At 40.1% G+C, this 20,686-nt stretch overlaps 1 pseudogene and 4 gene segments (V, D, J or C); 3 read left to right on the top strand and 2 right to left on the bottom strand.

Moving 5' to 3' along the window:
- The first annotated feature begins 474 nt into the window (after positions 1-474).
- Positions 475-1,115, top strand: LOC133015020 (Ig kappa chain V-III region VH-like; annotated as a pseudogene).
- Positions 1,116-10,493: 9,378 nt separating this feature from the next.
- Positions 10,494-11,123, top strand: LOC133015019 (Ig kappa chain V-VI region NQ2-6.1-like). The segment is given in 2 exon segments: positions 10,494-10,706; positions 10,801-11,123. Coding segments are annotated over 2 exon segments (375 nt in total).
- A 1,394-nt stretch (positions 11,124-12,517) lies between these two features.
- On the bottom strand, positions 12,518-14,117 carry LOC133015017 (immunoglobulin lambda constant 1-like). The segment is given in 3 exon segments: positions 12,518-12,871; positions 13,653-13,704; positions 14,112-14,117. Coding segments are annotated over 3 exon segments (381 nt in total).
- Positions 14,118-14,143: 26 nt separating this feature from the next.
- Positions 14,144-14,803, top strand: LOC133015016 (immunoglobulin kappa variable 4-1-like). The segment is given in 2 exon segments: positions 14,144-14,378; positions 14,472-14,803. Coding segments are annotated over 2 exon segments (384 nt in total).
- A 3,774-nt stretch (positions 14,804-18,577) lies between these two features.
- On the bottom strand, positions 18,578-19,869 carry LOC133015015 (immunoglobulin lambda constant 1-like). The segment is given in 3 exon segments: positions 18,578-18,900; positions 19,683-19,761; positions 19,858-19,869. Coding segments are annotated over 3 exon segments (414 nt in total).
- Between the last annotated feature and the right edge of the window lie 817 nt (positions 19,870-20,686).

The following is a 20,686-nucleotide window of genomic DNA, read 5'->3' as shown; positions in this document are numbered from 1 at the left end:
AGTGATACAGACTCATTAGGTGCTCGTACAAAAACCTCTTGCACCGTGAACAACAGTCTGTCCACTGAAGAGTCACTTTTTTCTGGTTAAACTAAACAATTTACACTAAATATTTATATTGAGCTAATGTGGCTTTAAATTTCCTCAAGATTTCATAATTAAAATAAAAAATAAAACATAAAATTGTTACTTCTTAACATTGAGAGAAAAAAGCTGATTTAACTTTGTCATGAATTAATATTTCAAAAAGAGTTTCACATCTATTGAAAGCTGTAAGACAAACAGGATGCTTCAAAAGAATTAAAACAAAATGTTATGAAAATTCTAATAGAAATCTACTCACTCTGTAATTCAAGGGGAATGAAATACACATATTTGCATCAATGAAAGTGACACAATTTGAATCCAGATGCTGACGACCCTCAATTCTGCTTCTTCATATTTAGTGTAAATCCAATCAGCAATGCTCCTGAGTTTGTGTCCCACGTCACCTTCAGTCCGCTCAGAGCAGAGGAATCATTTCCATAGAGAGGAGGCTTTGCATCGTCAGCTGATCCTCCACTGAACTGAGAAGCTTTATAGTCCTGTGACTCCAACTCTGCAGGACTCAGACCCGTCAGTCCACCACAACCACCATGACTCTCATCACCCTCCTCATCTGGACGCTGGCCTGCTGCAGCTTCACAGGTTCAGTCACTCAGCAACATTTCAGACGTGATGCGCTGCCTGTTCTCTCTCTTCACCTCCGCTGATTAATGTATGATTTGTGTTTGTGTGCAGGATGCAGCAGCCAAGTGACTGTGACTCAGCCTCCAGTCGTGACATTTACTCCAGGATCCACTGTCACGCTGACCTGTAACATCAACCCCAGTGTTTATGACGATGCTGCTGAAGTAGATTTCTTGTCCTAGTACCAGCAGAAACCTGGACAGGCTCCCAAGCTTCTTATATACTATGCATCAACTCTAGATACAGGAATTCCTTCTCGCTTCAGTGGCAGTGGTTCTGGATCTAGCTTCACCTTCACCATCAGTGGAGTTCAGAGTGAAGATGCAGCAGTTTACTACTGTCAGAGCTACCATGAAGTAAACGGAGCAGATGTGTTGACACAGTGATTTACAGTCGTACAAAAACCTCCCTCAGTCAGATGCAGAGACATGAGCTGTTACAGCAGGAAGAGAGTGGGACACAGACCAGTGAACACAGAGACTGAGAGTAACCTCACCAAGCACAACAAACACAACCTGGACTTTTAGACCTAAGATGAAGCTCTTCAAAAGTTTGTTTTATTCACTACATCACTTTATTACTACAAATCAATGACCAGTTTGTAATATTTAAATATCATTTCACCTCAAGCTTTGCTTATTGTCTTATTTTCCACAGGAGACTCAGTAGAATATTTCTAAGTTTGTACAAAATAGATTTTCTCAAGTGCAGTATTTGAAGTAAGTAAATTCATGATATATTTTTAGTATACACAAGAATCCTTCATAGAGCAAGGTGCATTCCATAGGCTGTATACATCTTTATGTGTATTGTTTGTGAACTCTATCTTTGTATTAACGATTTTTAAAGACAATTAGACTGCACATATACTTGTATTGATTGTTTATACATTTTACATGTTTCATATGGATTGTCAATCTGTTTATATGGAGTGTTTATAAATATATAGATAATATATTATTGAATTTTAAATATAAATATATATATATATATATATATTATAATAAATGTATTATTGAGATAGTCAATAGACTGTATTTAAATCTATACTACCTTATATATCATCATATATTAATCTGACAATATATATCTTTATTTAAACTGCATATAACCATATACAGATACTCAATAGAGTGTATTTAAATCAATATAGACCTTATATATCATTATATAGCAATCAGACTGTCTATACCTTCATATAGACAGTCTATCTAACTAAGGTCTCTTTAGTTCTCATGATGTATTTTGCAGCTCTATTTATGAACATGGTTTTATCTTTATTAGCAGATGCAGTTTGCTCAGTTTTAATGGAATTGACTTGTTAGCTTTATTTTTTTCACATAGTATTCGAATGAGTTTGATACTCGTAAACCTCACTGTCACATTTAGTCTGATTTATACTCAGAGTATTTTCTCACGGGGTGAGAATCCTTTAATAAAAACAGAGGCCTGGGGTCACTGAGGTCAGATGATGAGTACTTATTTACTTCTTTCCCTAATATCAGAGCTGCATGAAATGACTGATGGACATGGTGATGAAAAGGTTGAACAAGGACAGAAACTTGACAGACAACTCCTTGTTAGCCCCCACCCAGACTGCTATAAACCTGGGTGTGACACTCGACAGTCAACTCTCCCTTACGGCCACATCACTGCAACAACACGTTCCTGTAGATTCATGCTGCACAACATCAGGAGAATACGTCCCCTTCTCACTCAGAAGGCGGCGCAGGTTCTGGTCCAGGCTCTGGTCATCTCATCTCTAGACTATTGCAACTCCCTCCTGGCTGGTCTACCTGCTAGTGCCATCCGACCTCTGCAGCTCATCCAGAATGCAGCAGCTCCACTGGTCTTTAACCTAAATTCACTCACACTACTCCCCTCCTCCGCTCTCTTCACTGGTTACCAGTTACTGCCCGCATCCATTTCAAAACATTAATATTTGCGTACCATGCTGTGAACGGATCTGGTTCAGTCTACATCCAGGACATGGTCAAACGTTTCACCCCAGCCCCTTCACTCCGCTCTGCATCTGCCAATCGGCTTGTTGCTCCCTCACTTCGAGCTAAACACTCAACAACATCAAGACTGTTTGCTGTCCTGGCTCCTAAATGGTGGAATGAGCTCCCCATGGACATCAGGACAGAAAGTCTACACATCCTCGGCCTCAACCTAAAAACACACCTCTTCAGACTATACCTTGAATAAAAGTTTAAAATAACACATTAGTAGCTCTTAAATGCCACTTAATTATAGCACTTTGTAGTTTGGCCTTCTTGAAGAAATTATACTGTCTTGGTTCTTGTAGTTCTGGGTTTGTACCTTCATGGCTGAATGCACTTGTTATAAGTCCCTTTGGATAAAAGCATCAGCTAAATGAAATGTAATGTAAAACAAAATCAGCCTCACACAATGATGGAGTTATTGATGATGGTGAACAGCCAGCAGAGGGCAGTGTGCATCTACTTAGAGACATGAAGGGAATTTTCTGAGGGAGAGAGTTACTCCCAGAGCAGCTTCCTGGCTTCAGTGTTCAGTCACAGTTGGATTTAGTTGAGGAAACAAATCACGTGGTTAGATTTTTATACATTTATTGGTTTGGGATGAAATAGTCCATTAACAACAATCACATTCAAAGGTTTTCTGGTAAAAAGCCTTGAAAACAAAATTCTCCCATGTGTGCAGACCAGAACTTTTCAAAGTCAGACACGGATGTGAAAGTTCCTTCATGTGATGTCCACATGTTCTCACTCAGCGTCACCTCTTCCTCTCAGTTTCATAAAGACAGGTGCACTCAAATGTATTTTGCGTGAATTTTATGCATTGCTGCTCCTCAGAGTTAAAGTCACACAGAGTCTAAACCGTTTTCACGCACTCACACAGGAAACTGCATCAGGATGATGTTGACAGTAACTCTGAGTGTCATGCTGGTTTTTCTGAGTCAGGGTGAGAGATTTTGAACGTGGTGAAAATGCGTTTTCTTTATTTTCCTCCTGGCTGTTGAAACGTTTTCCTCTGATGCTCTTTCATTCAATTCATATTTCAGAATCTGCTGCCAACAAATTTCTGACTCAGACTGACTCAGTCAAGTCTGTTAGTCTTGGAGGGACTGTGAACATCGGAGCCACAGGGAGTTCCGATATTGATGATGACCTCAGTTGGTACCTTCAGAAACCTGGACAGGCCCCCAAGCTTCTTATTTACTCAGCATCAACTCTTAATTCAGGAACTCCCTCTCGATTCAGTGGCAGTAGATCTGGTTCTAGCTACACCTTAACCATCAGAGGTGTTCAGGCTGAAGATGTTGGAGACTATTACTGTCTCGGTGCTCATACCGGTTATGTGTTCACACAGTGATTTAGAGCCGTACAAAAACCTCCCTCAGTTTGATTGAAGTGAAACTGGTCTGCTGCAGCTGCACAGAGAATAACTGGTCCAGTGAACACAACACAAGTCTTGAAGCAGAGCGGCAATGAAGCTAAACACAACTGAAACACACTCACAGTTTTAAATTCTCCAAAAAAGGCCCATGAAACCAATTTTTTGTTGAAACCTAAAACATCTTAATGTATGTCACATAAGGAGGGGTAGGGATGGGTTAACTTAAACTTTATCACTTCACTATCATTTATGTGAATGCACAGGTCTGCACTTTTTAAATTTTGACTATATAATATTTGTTTGAAGATTGTAGTGATGTGGTTCATGTTTTTCTTTGTACGGGGGTGTTTGGGTCAATGTAGGCTCCCCAGGTCCCTTTTGCCTGATGCCCCTAAAGTCCCTTGAAACGCCCCTGGAGTCCCACAAATGAGTTGTCATGGTGATTCTCTGGCGGAGCAGTGAACGCTGCGTTGACCGGCCCAGTGGCACGTGTTGTAAACGGAGCTGTTTCGTAATAACTTGCCTCAACTAGTTGCTCTACAGAATGCTCTACCGAATGAGAATAAACACAGAGAATATATACAATGTATTATAAAACACATTGAGCTCATATAACCAGCACATCCTGCAAGTTTAAAACCAGAATAATCTCACAATTGTGGTTATTTATAAATTTCATTTGATGACTAAATGTTGCCAGATATTTATTTATCGACTTTTATTGTCATTTAGATTCTGTTGCACTTCATCAATTAGTGATATGATGATTGTTATAATCACACATTCAAAAGTGTATTACCATTAAGCACTCACTCATCAGAACATGGATGGAACAGAATATTTTATTAACTCTTATGCTAAATGTGTAATTTCCCTTTAATTTCTCAGGTTTTAAAATAAACTTTTACTTCTGTCACTTTTATTATTGACAATAATATAAATTATGAGGAAAGTCCTACTAACTACTAATGAGATTTTCATTTTGTTCGATGTTCAACTCAGAAGTCAGAAACATGGTTTTCATGCAGATCCACACAAGAGATATTACTGTCTAGTAAAACAAAGATTTACATTAATATTATTTGCCGCAGAAAAATAAAACAGAAGCCGATGTTGGTGATGATATCTTTTATTTTAATAATGTAAAAATAGAAATGTGAAAAAACAAATGACATGAGAACACGAAATATGTATTCTTGTTTCAAAAGTAGCACAATACAGCATTGGACTGTCATAATGAGTTGAAGAAAAGACATGAAGACATGCAGATTGTCTATAGATTCTACATATTTTATAAAGACTGTCGTCCTCTTTATAGAGACTGTTTATAAATAAATAAATAATGTATTATTATAATATATATATATAGCTATTATATGATAAATAAATTCCTGAGATAGTCAATAGACTGTATTTAAATCTATATAGACCTTACATATCATTACATATTAATCAGACTGTCTATATCTTCATAAAGACAGTCTATCTAACCAAGGTCTCTTTAGGCCTCATGATGCATTTTGCAGCTCTTTTTATTCACATGGTTTTATTTTTATTAGCAGATACAGTTTGCTCAGTTTTAATGGAATTGAGATGTTAAATTTGATTTTTTTTCACAATGTATTCGAATGAGCCTGATCGTAAACTTCACTGTCACATTTAGTCTGAATGATACTCAGAGTTATTTCTCAGAGGGTGAGAATACTTAAAAAAACAGAGGGTTGGGGTCACTGAGGTCAGATGACGCGTAATTATTTACTTCTTTCCCTTATATCAGAGCTGCATGAAATGACTGATGTACATGGTAATGAAAAGGTTGAACAAGGACAGAAACTTGACAGACAACTCCATGTTAGCACCCACACAGAATGCTATGAACCTGGGTGTGACACTCGACAGTCAACTCTCCCTTACGGCCAACATTACTGCAACAACACGTTCCTTTAGATTCATGCTGCACAACATCAGGAGAACACGTCCCCTTCTCACTCAGAAGGTGGAGCAGGTTCTGGTCCAGGCTCTGGTCATCTCACCTATAGACTATTGCAACTCCCTCCTGGCAGGTCTACCTGCTAGTGCCATCCAACCTCTGCAGCTCATCCAGAATGCAGCAGCTCCACTGGTCTATAACTTAAATTCACTCACACTACTCCCCTCCTCCGCTCCCTTCACTGGTTACCAGTGGCTGCCCGCATCCGTTTAAAAGCATTAGAACTTGTGTACCGTGCTGCGAACGGATCGGGTCCAGTCTCCATCCAGGAAATGGTCAAACGTTACACCCCAGCCCGTCCACTCCATCGGCTTGTTGCTCCCTCACTTCGAGCTAAACACTCAACAAAATCACGACTGTTTGCTGTCCTGGCTCCTAAATGGTGGAATGAGCTCCCCATTGACATCAGGACAGAAAGTCTTCACATCCTCTGCCTCAAACTGAAAACTCACCTCTTCCGACTATACCTTGAATGAAAGTTTAAACAAACACATTAGTAGCACTTAAATGGTACTTAGTTATATCACTTTGTAGTTTGGCTTTCTTGAAGAAATTCTACTTTCTTGATTCTTGTAGTTCTGGGTTTGTAGCCTCATGGTTGAAGGCACTTATTGTAAGTCGCTTTGGATAAAAGCGTCAGCTGAATGAAATGTAATGTAAAACAAAATCAGCCTCACACCTTGATGGAGTTATTGATGATGTTGAACTGCCAGCAGAGGGCAGTGTGCATCTACTTAGAGACATGAAGGGATATTCCTGAGGGAGAGAGTTACTCCCAGAGCAGCTTCCTGGCTTCAGTGTTCAGTCGCAGTTGGATTTAGTTGAGGAAACAAAATCACGTGGTTAGATTTTGATGCATTTCTTGGTTTGGGATGAAATAGTCCATTAACAAAAATCACATTCAAAGGTTTTCTGATAAAAAGCCTTGAAGACAAACCTCTCCCATGTGTGCAGACCAGAACTTTTCAAAGTCAGACACAGACGTGAAAGTTCCTTCATGTGATGTCCACATGTTCTCACTCAGCGTCACCTCTTCCTCTCAGTTTCATAAAGACAGGTGCACTCAAATGTATTTTGCATGAATTTTATGCATCGCTGCTCCTCAGAGTTAAAGTCACACAGAGTCTGAACCGTTTTCACGCACTCACACAGGAAAGTGCATCAGGATGATGTTGACAGTAACTCTGAGTGTCATGCTGGTTTTTCTGAGTCAGGGTGAGAGATTTTGAACGTGGTGGAAATGTGTTTTCTTTATTTTCCTCCACAGGCTGTTGAAACTATTTCATCTGATGCTCTTTCATTCATTTTTTATTTCAGAGTCTGCAGCCAACAAATTTCTGCCTCAGACTGACTCAGTCAAGTCTGTTAGTCTTGGAGGGACTGTGAACATCGGAGCCGCTGGGAGTTCAGATATTGGTGCTGACCTCAGTTGGTACTTTCAGAAACCTGGACAGGCTCCCAAGCTTCTTATTTACAAAGCATCAACTCTTAATTCAGGAACTCCCTCTCGATTCAGTGGCAGTGGCTCTGGTTCTAGCTACACCTTAACCATCTGAGGTGTTCAGGCTGAAGATGTTGGAGATTATTACTGTGTCGGTGATCATGGCCGTGGAGTGTTCACACAGTGATTTAGAGCCGTACAAAAACCTCCCTCAGTTTGACTGAAGTGAAACTGGTCTGCTGCAGCTGCACAGAGAATAACTGGTCCAGTGAACACAACACAAGTCTTCAAGCAAAGGAATCGAAACACAACTGAAACCAACCCCACACACACTTCTCGTTTTGTATTCTCCTCATTCACTTCCCGCTCTGAAGCTACTGACCGAACCTGCCACCGTACATCAGTCCAAACAAAAAGCTCCAGGTTATTGTTATAGATTTTAAATAAATGCTTTAATGCTTCATATGTAGTATCCTCTACTGACGTGCAGAGAAGTGACACAACTGAAACCATCTCCTGCACTGTCTGACACTGCAAAGATCCAGACTGGAGGTTTTGCAAAGTTTAAAATGTTGAAAGCAAAACAAAGACACAGATTTATTGTGACACACAGTTTTATTCAATGATGATTATGATATTTTGGTGAATGAGTAGGTTTGTGCAAATTAGAATTAAACTTATAAAAGTCAGTTTAATTACAAAAATATCGAAGGTAAAGCAAAATATGCAGATGATCAATACTGAAAAGAAACATGGACACTGAAACCCAGCAGAAAGCTGCAGAGAGGAGATGTGCAGCTCATCAAAGAATCAGCATCATGTCAGACAGGAAGTGATGTCATCTCTCTACTCTGAGCAGAGATCAGGGTCCAGGGTTTGAGCGACAGGGCTCTGTCCGTTCAGACTGGCCTCACAGCTCACTGAGCACGCCTTCCTCCACTTCTCTGCAGGGAGGCTCATGGTGCTGCTCCAGCTGTACTGGCCGCCCCCCCCCAGGACCCCCGGGCTGTGAGACACCCCTGAGGACCTGATGCTGCCCCCCACCTTCCAGCCCAGGGTCCAGGCTGAGGGGAAGCCCCCACTGGCCACACACACCAGAGTGACACTGTCCTGCTCCAGCTCTTCACTGGAGGGGGGAGGAGGGTCAGGGTGGGCCGCACCACACCCACTGTAGGAGAGAGAGGGGAGAAAAGACAAAGGGATGAGGATGAAGGAAAATGACATACGGGTGATTTCTTGTACGTTATAAAATGAAACAGAAGAACTTCTACTGTTGAACATCATTCACTCAGTGTCAGACCATCAGGCGCAGGGTTCAAGTGTCAATGTGGCTGAGAAGGTTCACTGATAATGATTCTTGATGATTATTGAGGACGTCTTCACGTCTGTTTCTCAACGTGTGACAGTGAAGAACTCGTCCCTGAGATGATTTTCTTCTGTTTAAACTCACAGAGCTGAAACACTGGTGTGAAAACAGTTCAAACCTTTGTTGTCTGTTTCTTTCACTTCCTTTTCACCACATGAAGCGTGAACACAAAGCTGAGCTGCATCTACTGATAAAATCCTGTTTTTGTTCCACAACAGATTTTTGTGCCAAAATAAGTTTGATCAATTAAAACTAATCATTTTTTAACAGTTTATGATTTAGTTAGAAGATTGAGCAAATTCTATTTTAAAACATTTTAAACATATGAATAAAAATCATCATTTTACATGAAAATAGATGAAACATTTGTAATAGTATGTTTCTATAAATGTATTAATCTACATGAATTGATTGCGATAAATAAATATTGATCTGCATTTCTTTCTCTCAGGATATGAGATTACCTCAGATTGATAAAAATTCAACAAAATTATCAACCAGTCAATCTCTGAACTTGATCAAATTATTGCTCATTATTTGATAAAAGTTACAAAATGCACAAAGTAAAAATCTCTGGTACTTACAGTCAATGTTGAGTTTGGTTCCTCCACCGAAAGTCCGCCACAGTGATACAGACTCATTAGGTGCTCGTACAAAAACCTCCTGCACCGTGAACAACAGTCTGTCCACTGAAGACTCACTTTTTACTGGTTAAACTACACAATTTGCACTGAATATTTATACTGAGCTTATTTTGCTTGAACTTTCATTAAGATTTAATAATTAAAAAAAATATATATTTGTTAACATTTTTGTTACTTCTGAACATTGAGAGAAAAAAAGTTGATTTAACTTTTTCATGAATTGATATTTTGAAAAGAAGTTTGACATAATTTGAAAGCTGTAAAACAAACAGGATACTTTAAAGGGACTCTCACCTTTGTTGCATTTCAGAATTACAGCACATTCAAATCATCCCGCCTTCCTCCAATGCCCCACCCCCTCGTTCCCATCCGCGGTGTTTTTTTGAAGAAACTTTATCTACAAGCAGACTTCAACCTACTGCCTCCGCGCACGCACGTGAGTTTTTGTTTACCAAAGCAATGGATTCGGATTCAGAAGCACCGGTAAGTTGATGACGCGGGCCCGAATGCGCCACAAGAAGCAGACGGAAAACCTGCATGTCCATGCAGCAAACAGACAGGTCTGTCGGCCAATAAGGTCCTTCGGTCCGAAGAATTTTATTGGTTGAAGTTTTCACTAAATATTATGAGAGTGAAATAATTGTTTGTTTTTACTCCTGGTGGGTCTGTCTTGCATTTTAGAGTGTCATTACCTTATTAATACCAATTTAACCTTATCCAAAAAAAGTGTAAAAATGCAACAAAGGTAAGAGTCCCTTTAAAATAATTAAAACAAATAGTTTATAAATAATTCTAATGTACATCTACTCACTCTGTAATTCAAGGGGAATGAAATACACATATTTGCATCAATGAAAGTGAAACAATTTGAATCCAGATGCTGACGACCCTCAATTCTGCTTCTTCATATTTAATGTAAATCCAAACAGCAACACTCCTGAGTTTGTGTCCCACGTCACCTTCAGTCCGCTCAGAGCAGAGGAATCATTTCCATAGAGAGGAGGCTTTGCATCGTCAGCTGATCCTCCACTGAACTGAGAAGCTTTATAGTCCTGTGACTCCAACTCTGCAGGACTCAGACCCGTCAGTCCACCACAACCACCATGACTCTCATCACCCTCCTCATCTGCACGCTGGCCTGCTGCAGCTTCACAGGTTCAGTCACTCAGCAACATTTCAGACGTGATGCGCTGCCTATTCTCTCTCTTCAACCTCCGCTGATTAATGTATTATTTGTGTTTGTGTGCAGGATGCAGCGGCCAAGTGACTGTGACTCAGCCTCCAGTCGTGACATTTACTCCAGGATCCACTGTCACACTGACCTGTAAAACCAACCCCAGTGTTTATAGGTCTGGTTCTAAAGAATACATGTCCTGGTACCAGCAGAAACCCGGACAGGCTCCACAGCTCCTAATATACAGGGTCAGCAGTATACAATCAGGAACACCAGCTCGGTTTAGTGGCAGTGGACGCAGCTCTGACTTCTCTTTGACCATCAGTGGAGTTCAGAGTGAAGATGCAGCAGTTTACTACTGTCAGAGTTACCATAGCGGGTATGTGTTCACACAGTGATTTAGAGCCGTACAAAAACCTCCCTCAGTTTGACTGAAGTGAAACTGGTCTGCTGCAGCTGCACAGAGAATAACTGGTCCAGTGAACACAACACAAGTCTTCAAGCAGAGCGACAATGAAGCTAAACACAACTGAAACAAACTCACAGTTTTAAATGTTCATAAATCTCCAAACACGGCCCCATGAAACCAACTTTGTCATTTTAGATTTTTAGTTGAAGACTAGAACATCTAAATGTGTGTAAGATGAGCCGGTCGTGGTGGTGGGGTGGGGGGTGGGGGGGTGAACTTAAACTTTACTACTTCACTATCATTTAAGTGGATGCACAGGTCTGCAATTTTTTAATTTTGACTATATACTATTTTTTGGAAGATTGTAATGATGTGGTTGATGTGTGTCTTTGTAGGGGGGTGTTTGGGTCAATGTAGGCTCCCCAGGTCCCTTTTGTCTGAGGCCCCTAAAGTCCCTTGAAACGCCCCTGGAGTCCCACAAATCAGTTTTCATGGTGATTCTCTGGCGGAGCAGTGAACGCTGCGTTGACCGGCCCAGTGGCACGTGTTGTAAACGGAGATGTATCGTAAAAAACCTGCCTCAACTAGCTGCTCTACAGAATGAGTTCTAACAGAAAACTACAATAAACACAGAGAATATATACAATGTATTATAAAACACATTGAGCTCATACAACCAGCACATCCTGCAAGTTTAAAACCAGAATAATCTGAAAATTGTTGTTATTTATCAATTTCATTTGATGACTAAATATTTCCAGATATTTATTTATTGACTTTAATTGTCATTTAGATTCTGTTACACTTCATCAAAAAGTGATATGATGATTATAATAATCACACATTCTAAAGTGTATAACCATTATGCACTCACACATCAGAACATGGATGGAACAGAATATCTAATTAACTCTTATGCTAAATGTGTTATTTCCCTTCAATTTCTCAGGTTTTATTATAAACTTTTACTTCTGTCAATGATTGACAATAATATGAATTATGAGGAAAGTCCTACAAACTACTAATGTGATACTTTTGTGATTTTCATCACTTTTTTCAATGTTCAACTCAGAAGTCAGGAACATGGTTTTCATGCAGATCCACACAAGATAAATTACTATCTAAGTAGAAGTAAAACAAAGATTTACATTAATATTATTTGCCGCAGAAGAATAAAACAAAAGCAGATGTTGGTGATGATATATTTTATTTTAGTAAAGACAAAATAGAAATGATAAAAACAAATGACATGAGAACATGAAATATTTATTCTTGTTTCTTAAGTTGCACAATACAGCATTGGACTGTCACAATGAGTTGAAGAAAAGACATGAAGACATGCAGAGCTGCAGTAGAACACATGTAAATCAAACGGACCCACAGTAGAGCACAATGACTCCACCCAGTCGTCTCTCTACTCCGAGCAGAGGTCAGGGTCCAGGGTTTGAGCGACAGGGCTCTGTCCGTTCAGACTGGCCTCACAGCTCACTGAGCCCGCCTTCCTCCACTGCTCTGCAGGGAGGCTCATGGTGCTGCTCCAGCTGTAGTGGCCGGTTCCCCCCAGGACCCCCGGGCTGTGAGACACCCCTGAGGACCTGCTGCTGCCCCCCACCTTCCAGCCCAGGTTCCAGGCTGAGGGAAAGCCCCCACTGGCCATACACACCAGAGTGGCAGTGCCCTGCTTCAGCTCTTCACTGGAGGGGGGGAGGAGGGTCAGGGTGGGCCGCACCACACCCACTGGAGGAGAGAGAGGGGAGAAAAGACAAAGGGATGAGGATGAAGGAAAATGACGTACAGGTGATTTCTTGTACGTTATCAAATGAAACAGAAGAACTTCCACTGTTGAACATCATTCACTCAGTGTCAGACCATCAGCCGCAGGGTTCAAGTGTCAATGTGGCTGAGAAGTTTCACTGATAATGATTCTTGATGATTATTGAGGACGTCTTCACGTCTGTTTCTCAACGTGTGAAAGTGAAGAACTGGTCCCTGAGATGATTTTCTTCTGTTTAAACTCACAGAGCTGAAACACTGGTGTGAAAACAGTTCAAACCTTTGTCGTCTGTTTCTTTCACTTCCTTTTCACCACATGAAGCGTGAACACAAAGCTGAGCTGCATCTACTGATAAAATCCTGTTTGTTCTCAACATCTGATTTTTTTCAAAAAATATGTTTGATAAATTCAAACTAAACATTTTAAAACAGTTCATGATTTAGTTTGAAGCTTGAGCAAATTCTATTCCAAAATGTTTTAAACATGTGAGTAAAAATCATCATTGTACATGAAAATAGATTAAATATTTGTAATAGTATGTTTCTATAAATGTATGAATATACATAAAATTATTACAACCAATAAATATTTATCTGCATTTCTTTTTCTCAGGATATGAGATTACCTTAGATTGATAAAAATTCAACAAAATTATCAGCCAGTCAATATCTGAACTTGATCAAATATTTGTTCATTATTTGATAAAAGTTATAAATGCACAAAGTAAAAATCTCTGGTACTTACAGTCAATGTTGAGTTTGGTTCCTCCACCGAAAGTCCACCACAGTGATACAGACTCATTAGGTGCTCGTACAAAAACCTCCTGCACCGTGAACAACAGTCTGTCCACTGAAGAGTCACTTTTTTCCCTAAAACTCCACAATTTACACTTAATATTTATCTTGAGCTACTATGGCTTGAACTTTCCTCAAGATTTCATAATTAAAATAAAAAATAAAACATAAAATTGTTACTTCTTAACATTGAGAGAAAAGCTGATTTAACTTTGTCATGAATTAATATTTCAAAAAAGAGTTTCACATCAATTGAAAGCTGTAAGACAAACAGGATGCTTCAAAAGAATTAAAACAAAATGTTTTGAAAATTCTAATAGAAATCTACTCACTCTGTTATTCAAGGGGAATGAAATACAAATATTTGCATCAATGAAAGTGACACAATTTGAATCCAGATGTTGACGACCCTCATTTCTGCTTCTTCATATTTAGTGTAAATCCAAACAGCAACGCTCCTGAGTTTGTGTCCCACGTCACCTTCAGTCCGCTCAGAGCAGAGGAATCATTTCCATAGAGAGGAGGCTTTGCATCGTCAGCTGATCCTCCACTGAACTGAGAAGCTTTATAGTCCTGTGACTCCAACTCTGCAGGACTCAGACCCGTCAGTCCACCACAACCACCATGACTCTCATCACCCTCCTCATCTGGACGCTGGCCTGCTGCAGCTTCACAGGTTCAGTCACTCAGCAACATTTCAGACGTGATGCGCTGCCTGTTCTCTCTCTTCACCTCCGCTGATTAATGTATGATTTGTGTTTGTGTGCAGGATGCAGCGGCCAGATGACTGTGACTCAGCCTCCAGTCGTGACATTTACTCCAGGATCCACTGTCACGCTGACCTGTAACACCAACCCAAGTGTTTATAACGATGGTGATTATGATTATATGTCCTGGTACCAGCAGAAACCTGGACAGGCTCCCAAGCTTCTTATATACTATGCATCAACTCTAGATACAGGAATTCCTTCTCAATTCAGTGGCAGTGGCTCTGGTTCTAGCTTCACCTTAACCATCAGTGGAGTTCAGGCTGAAGATGCAGCAGTTTACTACTGTCAGAGCTACCATGTAGTAAACGGAGCAGATGTGTTCACACAGTGATTTACAGTCGTACAAAAACCTCCCTCAGTCAGACGCAGAGACATGAGCTGTTACAGCAGGAAGAGAGTGGGACACAGACCAGTGAACACAGAGACTGACAGTAACCTCACCAAGCACAACAGACACAATCACACACTTTCAAACCTAAGATGAAGCTCTTCGAAAGTTGGTTTTACTGACTGCATCACTTAATTCCTACAAATCAAGGACCAGTTTGTAATATTTAAATATCATTTCACCTCAACCTTGCTTATTCTCTTATTTTCAACAGGAGTCTCAGTACAATATTTCTAAGTTTGTACAAAATAGATTTTCTCAATTGCAGTATTTGCAGTAAGTAACTTTATGATGTATTTGTAGTGTACTCAAGAATCCTACATAGAGCAAGGTGCATTCCATTGGCTGTATACATCTTTATGTATATTGTTTGTGGACTTGATCTTTGTATTAACAGTATTTAAAGACATATAGACTGCACATATATATTTGTATTGATTGTTTATAGATTCTACATATTTTACATAGACTGTCATCCTCTTTAAATAGACTAATTCAAAATAAATGATTAATATATTATTATTATATATATGTTATAAAATAAATAAAATGATTTAGACAGTGAATAGTCTGTATTTAAATCTAAATAGACCTTATATATCATCATATAGTAATCAGACTGTCTATACCTTCATATAGAAAATCTATCTAACTATGGTCTCTTTAGCGGCTGTGACTGAGGGGTAGAGTGGTCGTCCTCCAACCTGAAGGTCGGCAGTTCGATCCCCAGTCTGACCCATCTGCATGACGAAGTGTCCTTGGGCAAGATGCTGAACCCTGAATGGCCCATAGAATAACAAAGTGCTGAAAATAGATGCACTGTATGAATGTGTGTGTGAATGGGTGAATGTAAAAGTGTACTGTAAAGCACTTTGAGTGGTAATCAAGACTAGAAAAGCGCTATATAAATACAAAACCATTTACCATTTAGGCCTCATGATGCATTTTGCAGCTCTTTTTATTCACATGGTTTTATCTTTATTAGCAGATGCAGTTTGCTCAGTTTTAATGGAATTGACATTTTAAGCTTTTTCTTTTTCACAAAGTATTCGAATGAGCCTGATACTTGTAAACTTCACTGTCACATTTAGTCTGATTGATACTCAGAGTATTTTCTCAGAGGGTGAGAATACTTAAATAAAATAGAGGTCTGGGGTCACTGAGGTCAGATGAGGCGTACTTACTTACTTCTTTACCTTATATCAGAGCTGCATGAAATGACTGATGGACATGGTGATGAAAAGGTTGAACAAGGACAGAAACTTGACAGACAACTCCTTGTTAGCCCCCACCCAGACTGCTATAAACCTGGGTGTGACACTCGACAGTCAACTCTCCCTTACGGCCACATCACTGCAACAACACGTTCCTGTAGATTCATGCTGCACAACATCAGGAGAATACGTCCCCTTCTCACTCAGAAGGTGGAGCAGGTTCTGGTCCAGGCTCTGGTCATCTCACCTATAGACTATTGCAACTCCCTCCTGGCTGGTCTACCTGCTAGTGCCATCCGACCTCTGCAGCTCATCCAGAATGCAGCAGCTCCACTGGTCTTTAACCTAAATTCACTCACACTACTCCCCTCCTCCGCTCTCTTCACTGGTTACCAGTTACTGCCCGCATCCATTTCAAAACATTAATATTTGCGTACCATGCTGTGAACGGATCTGGTTCAGTCTACATCCAGGACATGGTCAAACGTTTCACCCCAGCCCCTTCACTCTGCTCTGCATCTGCCAATCGGCTTGTTGCTCCCTCACTTCGAGCTAAACACTCAACAACATCAAGACTGTTTGCTGTCCTGGCTCCTAAATGGTGGAATGAGCTCCCCATGGACATCAGGACAGAAAGTCTACACATCCTCGGCCTCAACCTAATAACACACCTCTTCAGACTATACCTTGAATAAAAGTTTAAAATAACACATTAGTAGCTCTTAAATGCCACTTAATTATAGCACTTTGTAGTTTGGCCTTCTTGAAGAAATTATACTGTCTTGGTTCTTGTAGTTCTGGGTTTGTACCTTCATGGCTGAATGCACTTATTATAAGTCGCTTTGGATAAAAGCATCAGCTAAATGAAATGTAATGTAAAACAAAATCAGCCTCACACAATGATGGAGTTATTGATGATGGTGAACAGCCAGCAGAGGGCAGTGTGCATCTACTTAGAGACATGAAGGGATATTTCTGAGGGAGAGAGTTACTCCCAGAGCAGCTTCCTGGCTTCAGTGTTCAGTCACAGTTGGATTTAGTTGAGGAAACAAATCACGTGGTTAGATTTTTATACATTTATTGGTTTGGGATGAAATAGTCCATTAACAACAATCACATTCAAAGGTTTTCTGGTAAAAAGCCTTGAAAACAAAATTCTCCCATGTGTGCAGACCAGAACTTTTCAAAGTCAGACACGGATGTGAAAGTTCCTTCATGTGATGTCCACATGTTCTCACTCAGCGTCACCTCTTCCTCTCAGTTTCATAAAGACAGGTGCACTCAAATGTATTTTGCGTGAATTTTATGCATCGCTGCTCCTCAGAGTTAAAGTCACACAGAGTCTAAACCGTTTTCACGCACTCACACAGGAAAGTGCATCAGGATGATGTTGACAGTAACTCTGAGTGTCATGCTGGTTTTTCTGAGTCAGGGTGAGAGATTTTGAACGTGGTGAAAATGCGTTTTCTTTATTTTCCTCCTGGCTGTTGAAACGTTTTCCTCTGATGCTCTTTCATTCAATTCATATTTCAGAATCTGCTGCCAACAAATTTCTGACTCAGACTGACTCAGTCAAGTCTGTTAGTCTTGTAGGGACGGTGAACATCGGAGCCACAGGGAGTTCCGATATTGATGATGACCTCAGTTGGTACCTTCAGAAACCTGGACAGGCCCCCAAGCTTCTTATTTACTCAGCATCAACTCTTAATTCAGGAACTCCCTCTCGATTCAGTGGCAGTAGATCTGGTTCTAGCTACACCTTAACCATCAGAGGTGTTCAGGCTGAAGATGTTGGAGACTATTACTGTCTCGGTGCTCATACCGGTTATGTGTTCACACAGTGATTTAGAGCCGTACAAAAACCTCCCTCAGTTTGACTGAAGTGAAACTGGTCTGCTGCAGCTGCACAGAGAATAACTGGTCCAGTGAACACAACACAAGTCTTCAAGCAAAGGAATCGAAACACAACTGAAACCAACCCCACACACACTTCTCGTTTTGTATTCTCCTCATTCACTTCCCGCTCTGAAGCTACTGACCGAACCTGCCACCGTACATCAGTCCAAACAAAAAGCTCCAGGTTATTGTTATAGATTTTAAATAAATGCTTTAATGCTTCATATGTAGTATCCTCTACTGACGTGCAGAGAAGTGACACAACTGAAACCATCTCCTGCACTGTCTGACACTGCAATGATCCAGACTGGAGGTTTTGCAAAGTTTAAAATGTTGAAAGCAAAACAAAGACACAGATTTATTGTGACACACAGTTTTATTCAATGATGATTATGATATTTTGGTGAATGAGTAGGTTTGTGCAAATTAGAATTAAACTTATAAAAGTCAGTTTAATTACAAAAATATCGAAGGTAAAGCAAAATATGCAGATGATCAATACTGAAAAGAAACATGGACACTGAAACCCAGCAGAAAGCTGCAGAGAGGAGATGTGCAGCTCATCAAAGAATCAGCATCATGTCAGACAGGAAGTGATGTCATCTCTCTACTCTGAGCAGAGGTCAGGGTCCAGGGTTTGAGCGACAGGGCTCTGTCCGTTCAGACTGGCCTCACAGCTCACTGAGCACGCCTTCCTCCACTTCTCTGCAGGGAGGCTCATGGTGCTGCTCCAGCTGTACTGGCCGCCCCCCCCCAGGACCCCCGGGCTGTGAGACACCCCTGAGGACCTGATGCTGCCCCCCACCTTCCAGCCCAGGGTCCAGGCTGAGGGGAAGCCCCCGCTGGCCATACACACCAGAGTGACACTGTCCTGCTCCAGCTCTTCACTGGAGGGGGGGAGGAGGGTCAGGGTGGGCCGCACCACACCCACTGGAGGAGAGAGAGGGGAGAAAAGACAAAGGGATGAGGATGAAGGAAAATGACATACGGGTGATTTCTTGTACGTTATAAAATGAAACAGAAGAACTTCTACTGTTGAACATCATTCACTCAGTGTCAGACCATCAGCCGCAGGGTTCAAGCGTCAATGTGGCTGAGAAGGTTCACTGATAATGATTCTTGATGATTATTGAGGACGTCTTCACGTCTGTTTCTCAACGTGTGACAGTGAAGAACTCGTCCCTGAGATGATTTTCTTCTGTTTAAACTCACAGAGCTGAAACACTGGTGTGAAAACAGTTCAAACCTTTGTCGTCTGTTTCTTTCACTTCCTTTTCACCACATGAAGCGTGAACACAAAGCTGAGCTGCATCTACTGATAAAATCCTGTTTTTGTTCCACAACAGATTTTTGTGCCAAAATAAGTTTGATCAATTAAAACTAATCATTTTTTAACAGTTTATGATTTAGTTAGAAGATTGAGCAAATTCTATTTTAAAACATTTTAAACATATGAATAAAAATCATCATTTTACATGAAAATAGATGAAACATTTGTAATAGTATGTTTCTATAAATGTATTAATCTACATGAATTGATTACGATAAATAAATATTGATCTGCATTTCTTTCTCTCAGGATATGAGATTACCTCAGATTGATAAAAATTCAACAAAATTATCAACCAGTCAATCTCTGAACTTGTTCAAATTATTGCTCATTATTTGATAAAAGTTACAAAATGCACAAAGTAAAAATCTCTGGTACTTACAGTCAATGTTGAGTTTGGTTCCTCCACCGAAAGTCCGCCACAGTGATACAGACTCATTAGGTGCTCGTACAAAAACCTCCTGCAACGTGAACAACAGTCTGTCCACTGAAGACTCACTTTTTTTCTGGTAAAACTACACAATTTAAACTAAATAGTTATACTGAGCTTATTTTGCTTGAACTTTCATTAAGATTTAATAATTAAAAAAAATATATATTTGTTAACATTTTTGTTACTTCTGAACATTGAGAGAAAAAAAGTTGATTTAACTTTTTCATGAATTGATATTTTGAAAAGAAGTTTGACATAATTTGAAAGCTGTAAAACAAACAGGATACTTTAAAGGGACTCTCACCTTTGTTGCATTTCAGAATTACAGCACATTCAAATCATCCCGCCTTCCTCCAATGCCCCACCCCCTCGTTCCCATCCGCGGTGTTTTTTTGAAGAAACTTTATCTACAAGCAGACTTCAACCTACTGCCTCCGCGCACGCACGTGAGTTTTTGTTTACCAAAGCAATGGATTCGGATTCAGAAGCACCGGTAAGTTGATGACGCGGGCCCGAATGCGCCACAAGAAGCAGACGGAAAACCTGCATGTCCATGCAGCAAACAGACAGGTCTGTCGGCCAATAAGGTCCTTCGGTCCGAAGAATTTTATTGGTTGAAGTTTTCACTAAATATTATGAGAGTGAAATAATTGTTTGTTTTTACTCCTGGTGGGTCTGTCTTGCATTTTAGAGTGTCATTACCTTATTAATACCAATTTAACCTTATCCAAAAAAAGTGTAAAAATGCAACAAAGGTAAGAGTCCCTTTAAAAGAATTAAAACAAATAGTTTATAAATAATTCTAATGTACATCTACTCACTCTGTAATTCAAGGGGAATGAAATACACATATTTGCATCAATGAAAGTGACACAATTTGAATCCAGATGCTGACGACCCTCAATTCTGCTTCTTCATATTTAATGTAAATCCAAACAGCAACACTCCTGAGT

This window comes from Limanda limanda, chromosome 12, assembly GCF_963576545.1.
Source record: "Limanda limanda chromosome 12, fLimLim1.1, whole genome shotgun sequence".
NCBI lineage: Eukaryota > Metazoa > Chordata > Actinopteri > Pleuronectiformes > Pleuronectidae > Limanda > Limanda limanda.
This window is presented reverse-complemented; position numbering and strand designations above follow the sequence as displayed.